The 17143-nt window shown below is 45.5% G+C and overlaps 1 protein-coding gene across 1 annotated transcript in view; it reads left to right on the forward strand.

The window, feature by feature from the left end:
- med30 (mediator complex subunit 30) overlaps positions 1 to 17143 on the forward strand; it is a 35637-nt gene that overhangs the window by 840 nt on the left and 17654 nt on the right. The window contains exons 2-4 of the mRNA XM_079288514.1: positions 88 to 370; positions 2405 to 2563; positions 6869 to 6976. Of these exons, the coding sequence (XP_079144640.1) occupies positions 179 to 370; positions 2405 to 2563; positions 6869 to 6976 (459 nt within the window). The 5' untranslated portion in view covers positions 88 to 178. The remainder of the gene's footprint in view (positions 1 to 87; positions 371 to 2404; positions 2564 to 6868; positions 6977 to 17143) is intronic.

Below are 17143 nucleotides of genomic sequence, written 5' to 3' on the forward strand. Positions count from 1 at the left end.
CCTCATCTCAAACCTTCATTCACTCCTACTCTCTCCCTCTTTGTCAACATTTCCCTCCCCTTGCTCCCACTGCTGCACTTCATGTAGGCATGTAAGGGTGTGCTGGTGTGGAACAGCCTGACGGGTAACTTCACCTGGACCTACGCTTCCTCCACCAGCATCCTCACCTGCTGTGTCCATGACAACCCCTCCGCTCGTGTCGCCTTTTGGCGGGCAGCCTCCGCCTCCACCGCTGCCACAGCAGCAGCAGCAGCAGGCCCAGGCAGCACGGGATGTCAACACGGCCTCTCTGTGTCGCATCGGCCAGGAGACGGTCCAAGACATTGTCCTCAGGACCATGGAGATCTTCCAGCTCCTCAGGAACATGCAGGTCTGTCTCACTCTCTGGCTACACGCCTGTCAAAATGTCAGTTTCCTGTTTGCCTTTTGTCTTTTCTTTTCATTATGATTTGCATTTATTTTCCCCAAAGCACTGAAGCCCTTTCAACACTTTTATTGCCATAAAATCACTAGAAATGAGAGGAGCAAAAACTGCAATATGGTGACACAATATAATTAAACAAATCTATACAAAATATTAAACAGCAGAATGTAATTACAAAGAGCCAAAAGGCAAAAACAAAGAATAAAAAAATACGACAGCAATATTCTAAAATGGTAATAATAGGGTTTATCGTAACATGACAGATCACTATTATGCAAGTAACAAAACTGCTGTCGCTCAGGAAGGCAACTCTTTAACGTGTTTGGATGCAGGATTTAAAAACAAGTCCGTCGTAGCTGACTGAATACTAAATGGAAAGCTGTTCCCAGGCAGAGACGTCCGTACAGTCGAGCAGCCAACAACTCTAGATTTTTAACTTCAACTCAGGAGCAGCTCGGTTCATCAAGGAAATCTGCAACAAGTGCAAACGAGTGCACTTGTGGGTAATGTAGGAGAATGTTTGGTCTATGTCAGTGGCACACATGCAGAATTCTTCTTCTCAGGCTCAGCTTCAGATTTATTGAGCATTAAGGCACGTAAACAATGGATTTATTATCTCATGTCCTCCGTGTTAATAATGAATCGGTGCAAACATGTCACGATATATATATATATATAATGCTCAATGTTAGGGATACGGGGTCCAAGCAGTGGTTGCATTTGTGAGGAGAGGCTGAGTGTCACCGAGTTGAACAGCACAACAATCTCTCACATATATACTAAGCAGCTACGTAGTGCAGCTAGATTGTTATTATCAAAGCTTTTGGCTTAATGATGCATATTTCCCAACAGTGAATAACAAGTGTTATCAATGTGTTCATGATAGGAAATCCAACACTAGCTAAACAAGGGTTTTGCTCTTTCGTTTCCAGTGATTTGTCTTTATAGAAGCGGCAAAACTTGCTGTCTTTGTTGTCACAATGTAGACGGAGATATTTCAGATAAAGAGAGATGATCAAGGCCACAGACCAACTTTTAATTCTAACTAAACATTTAGTTTGGGGGACTTCGTCGCACATAGAATGTTCTTTGAAATGTTATCAACGTCCTGCCGCAAATATGTCTTTTTTTTTTTTTTTTTTTTACTCTGTACATTGCAATCAAGTGAGTGCGGAAAGTTGTCGAATCACATGAAAGGTTGAGCCGGTGATTCCCTCGAGGATTTGATTGAGGGTATCGGTTCGCTCTGCAGTTCACATGTCGCTCGGCTCCGATGGTGACCTGAAGACGAGGTCGGCCCGAGTGTATCGTGGATGTCTGGCTGCTCCTCTGAGACGCTCGTCCTGCAGCTTGTTAAAATCACGAGCACGCCTCATCCACAGAATGCACAAACAGCATTGATGTGACTTGTTGTTTTTTTAAATCACAGGCTTTCCTTATACTCATAAAAACTCTTTATTTATCTTACGTGCCTTTATCCATCTCTGTCTGTCTCCCCCCCCCCCCCCGCCCTGTTTCTCTGTTGTCTTTGTGTGCCTGTCTCTCTTCACTTTGCCTGCCCTGAAGGCACGTTTCATGTTATGTAGGATGTTGATAATCAAACAATGCTGCCCCAGAGGTTTGTCGATGCTCTCAGTAAAAAACGAAACATGTCTTGTTACTCTTTAACAGCCATTGAAGTTAAAAGCCAGTGATGCCGCCTCAGTACGAGAGTGAGTGAAAACATTCAAAGTGCAGCAGCTGAGGCAGTTAACCGTTTGACGCAGCGGAGTCTTCTTTGTTTTGTGGTTTAAACTGGGATTTTATGAAGACCAGTTACTGTTGCATGAATACAAACATGTAAAAAAAACATTTTTTTTTTAAGGTTTCTCTCTATCGTAAGCAGAAAGGAAACTATCGCTTTATCTTTCAAAGTGCTGTGCATTCTTTTTAGTAGCACTTGCAAAAATTGTGCGCTTGTCCTCCTGTGTTGCTTCTCAGCTGCCCAATGGAGTCACTTACAACCCCAACACCCACGGGGACAGGCTGGGGAAACTGCAGGAGCACCTACGGATGCTCTCTGTGCTGTTCCGCAAGCTGCGCCTCGTCTACGACAAATGCAATGAAAACTGCGCCGGGATGGACACCGTACCTCCGGAGGTGAGACGCGGTGACACCGACGAGATTGTTGATCTCCTTTTATTTCTGTGATTAGAGAGCAAGTGTGCGGTTTGAATACAGGTAATAATGTGCAACGTTTTTGCACATTAAGAAGTAAGGAGCGCTGTTAATCATACATCTGATAGTCATACTGTCACTGAGATACAGAAGAAATGGCACAGCAAGGCGATCGATGGCTACAACGGGAGAGGGTCTAATGATTTCAGCCGCGTTGCAGTTAAAGATGTTCATATTGATGTTGTGGTGTGAATCAATAGCCAATTTAAATGAAAGGTGAGAGTGGTGGGATATGTGAATACATGTAGAGTTATATTTGAATCACAGAGTCAAACAGGATAATGTCAACATCGTTATGAAGTGTGTTTCACATCGGGTTTTCAAACGGCAGACCAAGTACGTATATACGACTACTACGAGAGGTCCGGACCACTCGTAAACCTAAGACATTTCAAAATAAGAGCAAATGCGGACCCAGCAAGTGCACGTTCTGCACAACCATTGTACTGGAAAAAATCGATATCATTGTCCTAATAAACTCGGTAATTAGTGCTTACGAGAGAGGTTGTTGCAACTAAAGATGTACAACTGTTTAACATACCTGTAGTAGAAATGTGCCTTTTAAATGCATACAACAGAATAAAGTCTTGTCTTATCTTATTTGGGTTACTACCCAAAAAGGAAGGATGATTTTACAATGATATTTACCACTTTTTTATGATTTGTTTACCTTTTTATTACATCATCGCTTCACCCACTCTTATTACACACCTTAAAATATGTTATGCAGTAGTGAATGGCTTTTTGATGTGACTGCATTTTATTTATTTCATCTTTATTTGAACAGGACAGGTTGTCCGAGGACACGGTGCCCTTTTACAGCAATGACACTTAAGCAGACCAATAGAAACAGAACAACAAAAACGGACCGTGAATCAATCAATAAATAAACCGTAAATCCGACAGTAAACAAGGTGCAGCCTTGCAGGCAGAGAACGTCGTTGTATGGAGGTAGCGAGGTATGCTTGGGCGTGCTCTCGGGTTTTATATTGATCTATTGATCATTACATTCTCACCTGTCACTGAGATGTTATCCTATCCCGCCCGACATCAAATCAAGTTTTGCTTTTAATACATGCACTGTACACATTACCTCTGCAAACACCTCGCATGATGTGGCTCTAACGACTGTGGTGTGGTGGTGGAACCGCATTTCTAATTAGACGTGGTTAACTCTTCCAGATGCAAATGTCAACACATGCTGTATACGCCACATCCTCATATAGCCCAGCTCGTCACACAATCTGCCTGCTAAATTAGAAAGCTGTTAGTTTACAGGAAGTAGGCCCCCCCCCCCGCCCAATCTCACCTACTCCCTCCAGGCCTGTCTTTTCTCCGCTTGCAGCCGATCCATTGGTCGCCTTAGGCGAGTCTCTAGAGTCTCTTTACCGCCGCGTATGGCCGCTGTCCACAAACAGCACTTGTGCTCGGCCACATTCCACCCCGGCCTGCACGCACAGAAATACACGCGTGCATGTGCACAGTTGTGACACACACCCAATGAATATAGGCAACGTTAATGTGCACGTGGTTAATGTGCACGTGCACTCACACTCACTCACACAGTGGGCATGCACTGTTCGCGGCTCCATGCAGGGCTGCAGCGAGGCTATCCACCACTGTTTGATTGGATTTATGACTGCGGCAGTCCCTTCCCAATTTCTACAGATTGCCTCGGAGCTAATCTCTCTCTCACCAGACTCCTACGGAGGATAAAGGAGGATGTGGGAGGGGACCGGTCTCAAATTGGAACTAATTTGCGATGGCTGCCACCACGTACATTTTCTGCGAATTGAATAATACAGTTGCTCAGAAGCATTTTTTTAATGATCCAGCCGGTGGCTGTTCGGAACAACTCTCCGTCTCGTCTGCAGTTCCGCGCCTAAATCAAAGCCTGTGAAAGGGTTCAAACTTTAGTGTTTTCCTTTGTGCTGTAATGGTATAAACCCTCATTGAGTCATCGTGCCATCTAGCTGTTCACCCCCCCCCCCCTTCTTATTTCCACCGTATGTTTGTTCATTTCCCCGTGGGGCTGAGACCCAGCCCGTTGCTGACCGGCCAATAGCTCAGCTCGCCATGTTTGTCTGGGGCTGAGGGTTTGTTGATTTTGGCCCCGGTACCCATGTCATTCATCATCTCGCAGAATTCAGGTGCCTGCCTGACAGCCGCTCACTATTGGCTGCCTGAAACAGGAAGTGGAATCAATGACTCGGGTAGTGTGACCTCATTGCAGCCTAATTAGCAACAGACCCGTTTAATGAACAGCTGGACCAAAATCCCACGTCAGCGCTTTCCCCTCTTTCGTTCCAGCTGTCGTTCTGTGCTTCCCCGCTGCTGCTTTTTCCTCCCTCGTTTGTTCTCAGGCTCCCTCCTTTTCTGTATTTCTTCTCACTTCTTCATATCTCTCTTTTTCCACCTTTTTGTCTGCTTTCTCTCTCTGATACCTGCTCAATATTGCCCCCCCATTTCCTTCTTCCTCCCTCTCTTTTTTTCAAGTTTATTTGTTCCCGTTGGCTTTGTTTCGCTCTTTTTCTCTGCAGCTGTCTCTTCTGTTCTCTTTTTCTCTATGGTTCAAGTCTTCCTCCCCCTTGTCATTTCCTGCACTGTCCAGCCATGCCATTTCATTTCCCTCTCCTCTTACACGTCCTCCCCCTTGGTTTGTTGATATGTTTTCGGTTTGCGTTTTCTACCCTTGTCTTTTTGTCCCGGCGAGGCAACCTGGAGAACTTCATTAGCCCATTCCTCTCTATCAGGCAGGAAACCACATCCATCTTTCTGTGGAAGAGGCAGGGGTTATGACACACACACACACACACACACACACACACACACACACACACACACACACAAATACACTCTTCGTCCATGTTTCCCACCCTACTCAGCACATTTCATTTTCCCCTCAGAAGCTGCCAAAATCAGCCTGCTACCTTTTAAAAAAATTCAATGTTATTGGCTTCAGTTTGAAATGATCTAATGAAAGAAACTTTCCTCTTTTCTTACTTAAAGTTCCCTCGAGCCAAAGACACAGTTTGTCTGATATAATATCCTGCACATGTCCTTGCTGTCTCGTCTCCCTCCAACAGTCAGAGTTTGCAGTTTGGCGTGAAGCTCCGTCTGGAAGCTGACAGGAGTGCATAAAGTTGTCCAGATTTTTACATCTTACTGTCACTCCCCCCCCTCTCCCTTTTTATGCGTTTGTATTTTCTCTTTTCACCTGTTTCTTGGTCTCTTCCCACTCGTCTTCCTGCTCTCCTTCAACCCTTTCCCCCTCTGCCTACCTGCCACTTTGTTCATCGTCTTGCAGTCCTCTCCTCTTTTCGCACTACTTTCATGTTATCCTCGACGTTGGCCAGCTCCCGCTGTACTAAGACACCATTCAGTCATTGCTTCCAGAAGAAGCAGCTTATTCCAATCATTGTTTATTGTCCGCAGCGCCTCCACTCCTCCTTGAATGCTTTGTGGATTTCTTTGTGGAGTGTTAAACTATAAAATTGACTTCACGTCAACATAAGTGATGCTATGTATTTCCTTGAAACTCTGCACAACCGCCCAGACATTTGTCTACATTTACAATGTGTGTCCGTTCAGGAGCTCCGCGGCGATCAGCGAGCATATCATCAATCACGCACGTCGTCCGGGGAACAGTGCGTTCTCAAGACTCACTGCTTGACGTGCGACTGCAGCAGGCCTCCCCGCACGCCTCCTCCCCGAGGTTGACCACCGGGGGGCAGTGTGATGCAAAGCAGCGGGGCGGTGACCCCATCGGAGGACTCTCTCGCACATCAGCCTCGCTGTAGTGTCAAGGTCGAGCATACGGAGCGTTTAAAAGGGAGTTAATCTCCCACTCGTTCTCCGTACCGTCTCTCTATACGTTGGAGAGAGACGGGTTGGAGAGAGACGGGTGAGGCTCAGCCTGTGTTCGAGGGCTTAACACAGAATCCCCATTTTCTCCACTTCAAAGGGGAACAAGACTATCAGACAGCACAGAGATATCTTTTAGTGTGGGATAGCACTCATAGGTTGAGCTTGCCCATATGCACAGAAGTCTGACCTATGACTGCACTCTTCAGGGCATATTAGGAACGATGTGAATATGCAGCACCGTGCTTTTAATGTATTTGGATCATGGAGAGAATGAGAGCAGAGAGGAACAAGAGAGGATTGAGTTTTGCTTGCTTTACAGTGAATAATATTGGCAGGTTTTTGTTTTGCTGCACCTTCCAGCAACTGATACCCTTCGTGGATGATGACGGCTCTAAACATGAGGATCGCTCAGCTGGCCAGAGCCGCCCTGCCACCGAGGAGAGGAGAGAAATCCTGGAGGTCAACAAGGTACCGTGTTCCACATCTCAACAGCACAACACTGTTAAAAGGGGGGGGGGGGGGGGGGGGGTTTGATTCCCAGCCGGCAGCAATGAAATGAGAAGGAAGGTCTGATGAAAGAAACGTGGGGCAGGAAAAAAAGGGTTTTACAAAGTGGTAGCGTGAGATTTGATCATAGCTTAGCGTGATGTTATTTCAGATGATTAAAGTTTCAGCTAACCTCTCAGATCCACGAGCCTTCAGACATTCAGACAAATCACATCTACTTGAGCTGGAGGGGGGAAAACGCAGCGTCTCATAGCATCTTAAAGATGTAATAATTAGATAGAAATTAATTACATTAATTTACAAAATCATTTTACACACCGTCCTTAACCTGAAGCCTTACAGTAATTGCCCACTTCTCATTAGTTGGATAACAAGCATTCAGGTTGTGACGGTGCGGTTTGTACAAAACAAAATGAAGAGACTACCCGTGATGAACTTTATTGTCTGCTGATAGTTTGTGTCTGAAGGGGGCAATGTGCTGGTGGGAAAACGCTACAGCAGTATCCCCAGGACATTGAAGGTGTTTGGATGTACAAACGTGTGCTGGTGTGAGAGCGGCTTTATATGTACTCCAAGGACACCTGCCCTTCTGTCCCAGCAGAAGTCATTTAAAGTCAGAGAGTTGCATGGCACCAGGGGGAGGATGAGGTGGATGCTGAAGGCCCTGGATGTTTTTGTTCAATATCACATGAAGATCAGGCAGAGACCCTATGGACCGGCTTACACGAGGGTGGCCATCTAAACATAAAGCTAGGAGTCTCTGCCTCTGTGTTCTTCACATATCTCGAGAACCGATCGTCCGATCTGCGGCACACTCGATGGGTTTATTGTTCGAGACTCAAGGGAGAGCTTTTTCGAATGTGGTACAATTTGGCCAGATGGTGGCACTTTAACTGTCAACTTTACATTTTTGAGGCCGTGTCCCTCAAGGTGTCTTGTGGCAGGTAGTCGTGAACTATAGAGTGCTGATATTTCTGCTTCAAGCCACCTGGTAGGCGACCTGTAATAGAAAGTACTTATATTCTGTAACCTTGATAATAAGTCCGACTTGTGAGTAATTCTGTCTCTTGTCATGGACGCAATCTCTCGGTGGAGCTCAGGATTGGAGTATGCATGTATGCATATGTGTATCTATGGTTTGACAACCTCAGGATTGTATTTCTGCGTTTTGCTGAGGATGCAGTTCTGTAGGTCTCATTGGAGCTCGATCTCCAGCACTGAATTCTGCAGCAGAGTGTGAAGTGGTTGGAATGAGAGTCACCATTTAAAAATTTCAGGCCATAGTACTTTACCATAGAAACTGTGGTCTGTCGGGTTGGGCCTGAGCTGCTGCCCCGCGTGAGGGAACACAAGTACCTTTGTGTCTCGTTCACGAGTTAGGGAAAGATGAAGTGCGAGACTGGCAGATTGGTGTGACGCCAACGTGTGTTGTAACAGCCTTTTTATGGTAAAAATAAGAAGTTCAATGGGGAGTGGCTCTGTGACGTTAAGTTATAGCTTTAATGGTTGAAACATATCTGATTTACACCTCTGACCAGTGATCACAAATCATGAAATTATAGTAATGAAATGCTTTGTGTTGCCTAATATGCATAATAAGATTCAAACGAGTGAAAGTGAGCAAATACGTTACCTTTATAGTAGGCTATATAAATATAATGCAAATATCACAGAGAAGGAACTGAGCTTGTGTCTTGTGAGCGAGGTGTTCACTTCTGGAGGGATTTCAAGTGGCGGACATCAAACACACCTAAGAGCTCTTTCAAATGTGTCCACTGTCAGACATGTCTTTGCCCCGCTCTGATGGAGAGAGGCTGTTTCATGACGCTCTGAAGTGCAGAGAGCTTTACTTCAAACTGACGCGCCATGTTGATCGTCAACGTCTCAAAGTTGACTGGATCTTGAGTCGTGGTTTATGGGTACATGCTACAGACTAACAATGTAATGAAACATAATCCAACAATAGAACAATGAAGCTACTGTCTACTTACCTCATACTGCAAGACGTTACAAATATTTTAGTTTGATATTTCATTTTTAAAGTTATAAATCCTGGTTCATTTTTTTTACCCCTGCTGTCAAAATATGTGATGTCTTGTTTTGTTCACCCATTTTTGACAAACAGCTGATGTCAAAGCTAACCTTGGGAACGTTGCATTTCCTGTCACTGCTTCACAATAAAAGCCAGCCTGTGGTTAGATGGGTTTTAAATGTGAAGCTGTAGCTTTGTGTTAGTCGTAAAATGAGGAGACACAATGACAAACGATCACAAACAGTGACGCTTTGTATACACATGTTTCATTTCTCGCGAATCCCTTGAAGGCAATTTTAATCCAGCGTTTGTAATGGCGTACGCTGCCACTAATGTGAAAATTGTAGTATTGATGGGTAACTACTGAAAAGAAATACAGTGAGTGGCTGCTACAGAACTGCTGCTACAGAACACTGTAAATACTAATTTATATTATCCCATTCACGTGACTCTCACTGTTACCGCTGAGGTAGTTCAGTGTTTAAATGTTTCAATGACTAGCAACAAGGCCGAGTAAAACAGATCACTCAATCAATCAAGACAAAGAGGGGATTTAAAGTACATGCTGATTTACATGTTAAACAAATAAAATGCAAAACTGAATGTGTTTTTTTAGTCACAGTGCTGCAAAGCCCCGCTGAACTGACCGCTGGGACGCGACACAGCTTCTCTTATTACTGACAAACCCCTTGATGTTTTGGCATTTGCCGTGATAGAGTATTTGCGAGTCCTGTGAAACGGACCCATCGAGATGGCATTAAAGCGCTGTGTGCTGATGTCATCCTTGGGTCGATGAAACCTGGATCCTGCATGGATGCAGGTGAGGTAATCAGCCAGAAGTCAGACACAATATCTCCCATCAGTTCCCGCAGCTCACTTGAGTACAGCAGTTATGGACAGTGGAGAGTTGCAAAGGTCCATGTAAAAGGCGTCGTGCATTATTTAGGAGGCACTTTTAGTTTGCGGAGTCTGTCAAGGATTTGTTTTGTTTGTATATGTGTGCGTATACCGAGTTCGAGAGAGTGAGAAGGAGCTTTTTGTTCTTTCTTCAGAGAGAGAAAGATTGTGCTTGCCATCGCTTTCACACATGCTTTCATTGTGTGCTGGTGCTGGCTGAAGCCCTTCTCTGGTTCCTCTCTTTGTATGTGCATTGTGCTGGCTCTCTGTACGCCAAACCGTCTGAGTGTGCCGCAACGATAATGGTCCAAGGTCAGGAGTGTCGGCAGCAGAGATGAGAATTGGTTATTTTTAAGAGCTGAGCACAGCTCCCCTGGCTGCTTTTAAATGTTAACACTGCAGTGAAGGATTGCTGCGAACCTTGCGCTCAACTGCACTCACTCGCCTTTTCACAAAAAACAGACTCCATACCGGCAAAGAGTAGGGTTAAAGACTGCCGATAGTGTGGTAGATAAATACCCAACTTCTTATTCCAACTCTTTGAATGCAATACTGGACTGAAAAACAGAATTTTGTTTTGGCATTCCTGCAAAAAACTAAACAAAACAAAAACTCTTTTCAGAGTTTCAGTGACTGAATAAATACTGGACTCGGAAGTGAGTTTAATTTTGTCCTATTAGAGACCTGTGTATGGATGTGATAAATAACCTTGTTTATGATATGACCTTCCCCCTATGCAAAGGGGGAAGGGCATTAGGATGCAAATTGGGTTCCGCCAAATGATCCAAGTGTATACAGAGATTGATGTAGAGATTGAGCAGACAGCCCTACCGTAATACGCTGAGGGAAGCTTTTCCCCACATTCTGCACAGCCAGACTTATTATGCAGTTTGTCTAAAAAACAACTCGTTATACTGTCCACAGTGTGCACTAGATTTAATTTGTTTTAATGTTATTATATTATATTATTTCAGTTGTCTCGCAATCTTTATTAAACTTGTCCGCTTTTCTTGATCTACATCTTTATGATTCGTCTTGATTTAATAAGGGGACTTATTGAAGATGCAATGTGTAAGATCTGGCCACATGCTGCAAAATTTCACCTCTACTTTAGATTTACAGTCGAGCGGCGACGCTGGGAGATTAATCTTTAGTTAGCGGCCAGTGGAGTGTTTGCTGATCCGGTGGGTGTCGGGGAAGTCACCCGAGGTCAGATCCCCGGCACTGGGGATTGAGCTGGTGGAATGCTAGTTCCTACAGATAACTGCCAACTGAGGGTCCGTCTCCCAGAGCCACTATGAATGAAAATAAGGGGTTCTCTTCTCTGCCACTTTGAATTTAATCCAATGAACAAACGATCGAAACACACACGAACCCCGTACCTCCAATGTGATCGACGAGCCCTCAGGGCAGCTCTACTTCTTAGTCTTCTTCGACACTGTTCGGTTGATACGTTCGGTCACTTTTTGAAACTAATATTCTGCCCAGATATTGCATCTTTTTAAGGGTCATTTCGGTTCACTGTTTCCTTAAACGTGTCCCACTCAATGTATTCACATTCAGTACTGTGAGTATCCTTGAGGGACTATCAAACGTGTTGAATGCATTTCCTTTGCGCGAACATATCTGCAATGCAAATTATAACCTGTAGAATAATTTGAAGGTGTTGGCAAAAATTTCCATAATGTCACAAGAACAGACAAAACAGGGACCCACATATAAAATGCATGCTCCGTAGTGCTACCAGATGTAATTGCTGGTGTTTGAGACTGGATGTTTTACTGGATGGTGTCGCTTCAGGTACCACGCTTGCCTTCTCATTTGTGGTATTTCCTCGTCTTTTATTGGCAGCGGTTTTTTCGGCTTAGTTAACAGGATACATCATCTATTTTGTTGCAGACTTTAAGTAACCCACACCCTGCTGGGACTGTCTCAATTACTTTGTGGCCAGATGGGCCAAATCATGGTCCCACCGCTGATGTCTTCTTTCCTTGTTTATAGTCGTGTCAGTGGAGCTCTTTCTAGTATTTCTATTGAGGGAGCTTGTCTATCAGCAGTGTTTGTTCATATCGCTCAACCATACCCAGCAGCTAAAACTTGAACTCATTTGAAACACGGCTTTTCAATCTGGCCCTGGGGTATCCAGTGCATGCCTCATGTGTTTGCAGCAGCATATTTAGCTGTGATTCTTTGCCCAGCTGCACATTAAGGCAACAAGGACGGCAAGCTTCGGGGAGTTAAATTGGTTAGTCTGATCAGCAGAATAGAGATGCGGCGGTACAGGGGGAAGCAGATGTTTGTGGCCTGGCTACATCTGCTGCAGTCACTCCAGCCAGATAGGGTAGTTCTGCATGAGCGAGGGACGACTGGGAGGGAGGGTGAGGCGGCAGGAAAGAGGAAGGGAGATACATGAAAGAGGGAGAAAAGTGTAGGAAGAGAGCTAAATGGCAAAGAGAATGTTACCGTGAAAAGGGTGATGGAGTGATAGATGAAAGATTTGTGATAGAGGGGGGGAAAGGAGAGATGGGGGGGGGTCTGTTGAGTAAAAGGAGAGAGAGAAATGGACTGTTCAGGTGGGAAAGGTGTTTGAAGACTGATGGATGACCAGACAAATAGCTGTGTTGTCACAGAGAGTAGATGTGTGAAGTGGAGGGTAAAGAACGAAGGGAGAAACAAACAGGGCAGTAAAGTGTGTGTGTGTGTTGTTTTTTGAAAGGAATGGAAGTGTGTATCACGGTAGCAGAGAGTCAGTGATGCACAGGAAAGAAGAGAGGGGTAAAAAAAAGAGATTGATGAAAGAATGGATGGATAGATGTGGAAACAGCTGCGGATTGTCTGAGTTAAGCCGTCCCCATTCAGATCGGGTCTTCAAAAGGAATAACGGAAGACTGATGAAATTCAGCTGTGGCGGGGAAAATAGGAGGCCTGCTGTAACAGGATGCCGAGAGAAAGAAAGAGAGAGAAGATTGATGCATAAGTGAGGAGAGAAGTCCAAGCGTGCCTCAAACTCTCCAGCTGATATGTCACACTGGTTTAGAATAGCTCGCCTCATATTTCCCTGCAAGCTGAAAGTAGATTTTTCTTTTTTTGAAAAGACGATTTCCATCAAAATTTAAATTCCCTCACTGCTTTAAGCATGAACAGTGATATAATGCATCTCTATGAGAAAGGTGTGATGGGCAGAGTGATTGCATGGCGGGGCATTAACTCCATGGAGGGGGGATTTCGGCATGCTCTGTTCTGAGTGAAATAACCTTGGAGCAGACACCGCCCCGTGCTACAATTAGACAGAAGAGAGTGACGAGAGCGCCATTGAAGTGTGTGTTCTGTTCACACAAGAGGGAATAATGGAAAGTAAGCGTTGTCGCAGCCGTAAATGTTCAACGCTGTTCAATCCCCTTAATCCTCGTCTACAGCCGTGCCCCGACTCCTGCTTCTGCTACACCCGAGGGACGTATTGAAGCCTGATGTTTGTCGCCATTAAAAGCCAAATCTGTCGAGTGGAGCCTTGGTGAAGTAAGTTGAGATTAGCGCAGCGAGTGGCAGGCACCACCACTCCTGCGTGTGATGCGTCAATTAAAGCAAACTCGTGCCTCTTAGCGTTGCTATCCCCTTGGTGAAACAGTAACCTTTGAAAATACCATCAAGACAGTCATTAGAACCTGTGGAATTAACGAGTGAGGCTCCAACATGTGGTGGAAACACACTATTGATTTCTGGAGAGTAAGTGGGGCTCTTCCTATTGCCATTTAGACCTAAATTAGGGTTCATGTTCATTATAGATTTATCTGCAAGTTGCTTTCTTGATTCATCGAATGGTCAGAAGAAGGGGACTCCTTCAAATCGCTTGCTGTGTTCAACCGGCAGTCTAAAACTCAGAGGGATTCAGGGGTGAATTCATCGCATCACTTGCAAACCGCTATCTGCCCCATTTTAAGGTCCAGTTCACAAAAGATATTGCGCTAATGATGATATCAAAGGCGCAAGCTTGTCCATAAAGTTTTGCAGCCCTTTGTTTTGCAGAGGGAAGAAAAATACCTTATTTTTCATTATTTTATTCTTTTAGTTCTCACTGCCGTTGTGTTCTGTCACTGCCTCCCAAAATAAATGGGGTGTTAGCGGAGCACGATGATTCCTTCGGCTACAAACACTGCCACTAGGATCACTGGGACGTCTGGGCGTGACAGACTTGTGCTTAAGTTACAAACTGTCTGAAGACACGAATAATTTGAGAGTTGCATGTTTTTTTTTGTCTTATTTGCAAAGGTTTATAGGCTACTCTTTTGTGTATTCGCCCCTCAGTATACCACAGAAGCCTTAAAAAACCAAAACAACATTCACATTTAAAAATCTTGAATTACTTTTTTGATTAATTATCAAAAATATTGCTGATTGGCTAAACAACTAATCATTTGTTAATTTGAGCTCTAATTAGCTGGTTTCCTTCCAAATACAGCACACATTTTAATGGAATATCCAGAAAATCAGCAGAAGAAATTTGTGCATTCATTTGTTTCCATCCACTGTTTATTGAAGGAGTTTGGCACTTTGAGACAGCCAGCAGGTGGCGCTAATTCTCCCGTCACGTAACATAAATGAACTGCAGAAGAAAAGATTCCCACAACAACATCATGGAAAGAGTTGTAATGATGTAGAGCACATGAAGGAGATATGGCATTTGTGTTTGTTTCATGTCATAACTTGCGGAACAGTATATTCTCATCACTCCACACAGATGTGATGTTTCATCTCTTCAGTGGACTCTATGGTCACATGCTTCACATCATGCTGTCAGGGTTCAACGTTAACGTCGACATCCTATCCTACAGTTGTAGTGTTGTTTACTCTGAAACACCATCTGGCTGCCTTTTTAAAAAGGAACTGCAGCTTACAGGTAGCGGCACTGACTGTAGCGGTAAGCTGTCATCTCAAACCAGTCCCATTCCATCCCCCAGAACCCCGGATCCATAATCCTTCCTCTTTTCGGGTTGAAGCCTGAACCCCACCCCTCGAGCCGATTGCGTTGAACAGGTAGTAGGAGTAAAGATCAGCTTGGGGGTGGAGTGGTGGTGGAGGGGGGGCCTGGAGGAGAGGCAGATAAATGACTCCTCCATGGTAATGTCTGGCTGCTTTATGGGGTGTCCTGGCTGTGAGTGATAGCCTTGCTCTCGTTATCTGTCGATTGGGGTAATTGCTGTTTGTCGGAGTCTGGCTGACGGATGGTGATGCAATCTGCCCAGTGTTGCGGGGGGGCGTGGCATCACCACTATCACTCTCCACAAGTGTCTTTACGAGGAAGCATGCTGTGTGTTACAATATGTATTTGAATGGCAGTGGTTATCCCCTCTATCCCTCTATGGACATAGTGTCTATCCCCTCAGTGTGCATGCGCCACTTTGTCCATGTTGCCTCTATGCAATGCTCCTATAGTGTACGTCACGTGTCCCAGTGCTCACTCTCATGCACGTAATATGTGGGAACGTTGCGGTTCGTGTGCGTGTATGAAGGGGTAAAGTTTATTTGAGCATGTGTGAAAGTCGACCGTGTTTGCATAAATGTTTAAGATGCATTAGCCATAATTCATTGGTGCCTAATGGGTTGCGATTGCTCAATCTCTTTGCTGCAGACCTCTGGTGCTGTAGAATGTGATCGTGCATATCAATCCAGGGTCCCAAGTCATCCACGCTCTTTCTGCTCCAATAAAACAGACCGGAATCCGAGGCACCCGAGTGACCACAAGTTACAGCCCTAATGACTATCCTGCATTGCTGGTCACACGCCAATTAATGGAGGGAAACAAAAAAAAAGGAAAATATGACGAGTAAATTCGCCAGCAGAATTCTTCAGAGAGCGCTAATTTGGACGGGAGAGCAGCGCGTGCCGTCCAAGTCGAATCGGGAATCGGCCTCCTCTCTGCCCGCCGTGCTCACTGATTGACTGGCTGACTGTCTGACTGGCGCGATTTTTTTGCCGAGTGGAGGAAGAATGATTCATAGTGGCTCTCCGGACTACTTGATCATCATTCCATCTGGGGCGTGGGACAGGCTGTCTTGTCATCGGCACAGCACTCATCATTGGTTCTCCTCTTACGTCTCCCCCCCCCCCCCCCCCCACCGCTCCATCCCTCCATTCTTCTATCTATCCCGAGGGGGCCTTGGTGGTGACCCTCCACCCTGGTAGGTGGAGGGTTGTTATGCTGGACCTGTGCGACATGGCAGACCCCCACCGTTTGTCTCAGCCCCCCCGCCCCCACTGCCCCACCCCTCTGCTGCAGCCTGCCACTGCCACTCGCCTCGTGTTTGATTTAATACCAGCCTAAGTGTGAATAAATTCCTGTCACAGCCCATTAAGGAGGCCTTGGAGAGATCTGGCCTGTTATTAATTCTCCACAGCTCCTCTCTTTCTCTCCCCTCTTTCCGTTACCATCTCTCCCGCTCTGCTGCTGCTCTCCCTCCCTCACCGCACACTGCCTTGCTTTTTTTTTTTTTTTTTAATACGCCTTTTAATTACCGTGTCTGTCCTCTTTTATTCAAATGAGAAAGGGAGAAATTTAAAAGCAGGGGGATGTTTGTGACTTCAAATAGAGGAGCCGTCCACTGTCTGGCTCTCCTCTCCAGACCTGTGCGAGCTTTAGCTGCCGGCTCGGCTTGTATAATAAATTCCAGTGGCACTGGTGGTTAGTTTTATCTGAAGAGCAGGCTGGGAGTCTGCCGAGGCCCAGTGGTAAACAAACGCAGCCTCCTAACTGTACTAACACCGGGAGAGAGGGATGCAGCTTGGTTGGCAGATGCTCTCTCTCTCTCTCTCTGTCTCTCTGGCTTTGCTCTCTGATTCCCTGCCACCTTCCTTCTCTCCGTTTCTCTCCTCTCGGTTTGTCTCTCTTTCCACTCCCACAGACGTCGCCCCCCTGCTGTGCTCCACTTCCTCTCCCTTTCTGTCTCCCATCCTCCTTATACCTCCCATTCTTCCATCGCTCTCTATCGGCTCGCTTCCCATCTTCCACCTCTTGTGTTCAGGCTCCAGAATTAGCAGTCTGTGCACAGCAGGTGCCCGTACCGCTGTCTTATTAGCGGCCTTCTCTGTGGCCCATTAGAGGCTCCCTGTATGCCACGGGCTTTTTAATTGTTTTGCGGGGGTCAGAGGGGCAGTGTAGCCGCAAAGCTCTTGCGGAGGAGGGCTCAGAGCTGGGTTTTGTTTTT

Source organism: Melanostigma gelatinosum (assembly GCF_949748355.1).
Source record: "Melanostigma gelatinosum genome assembly, chromosome: 17".
NCBI lineage: Eukaryota > Metazoa > Chordata > Actinopteri > Perciformes > Zoarcidae > Melanostigma > Melanostigma gelatinosum.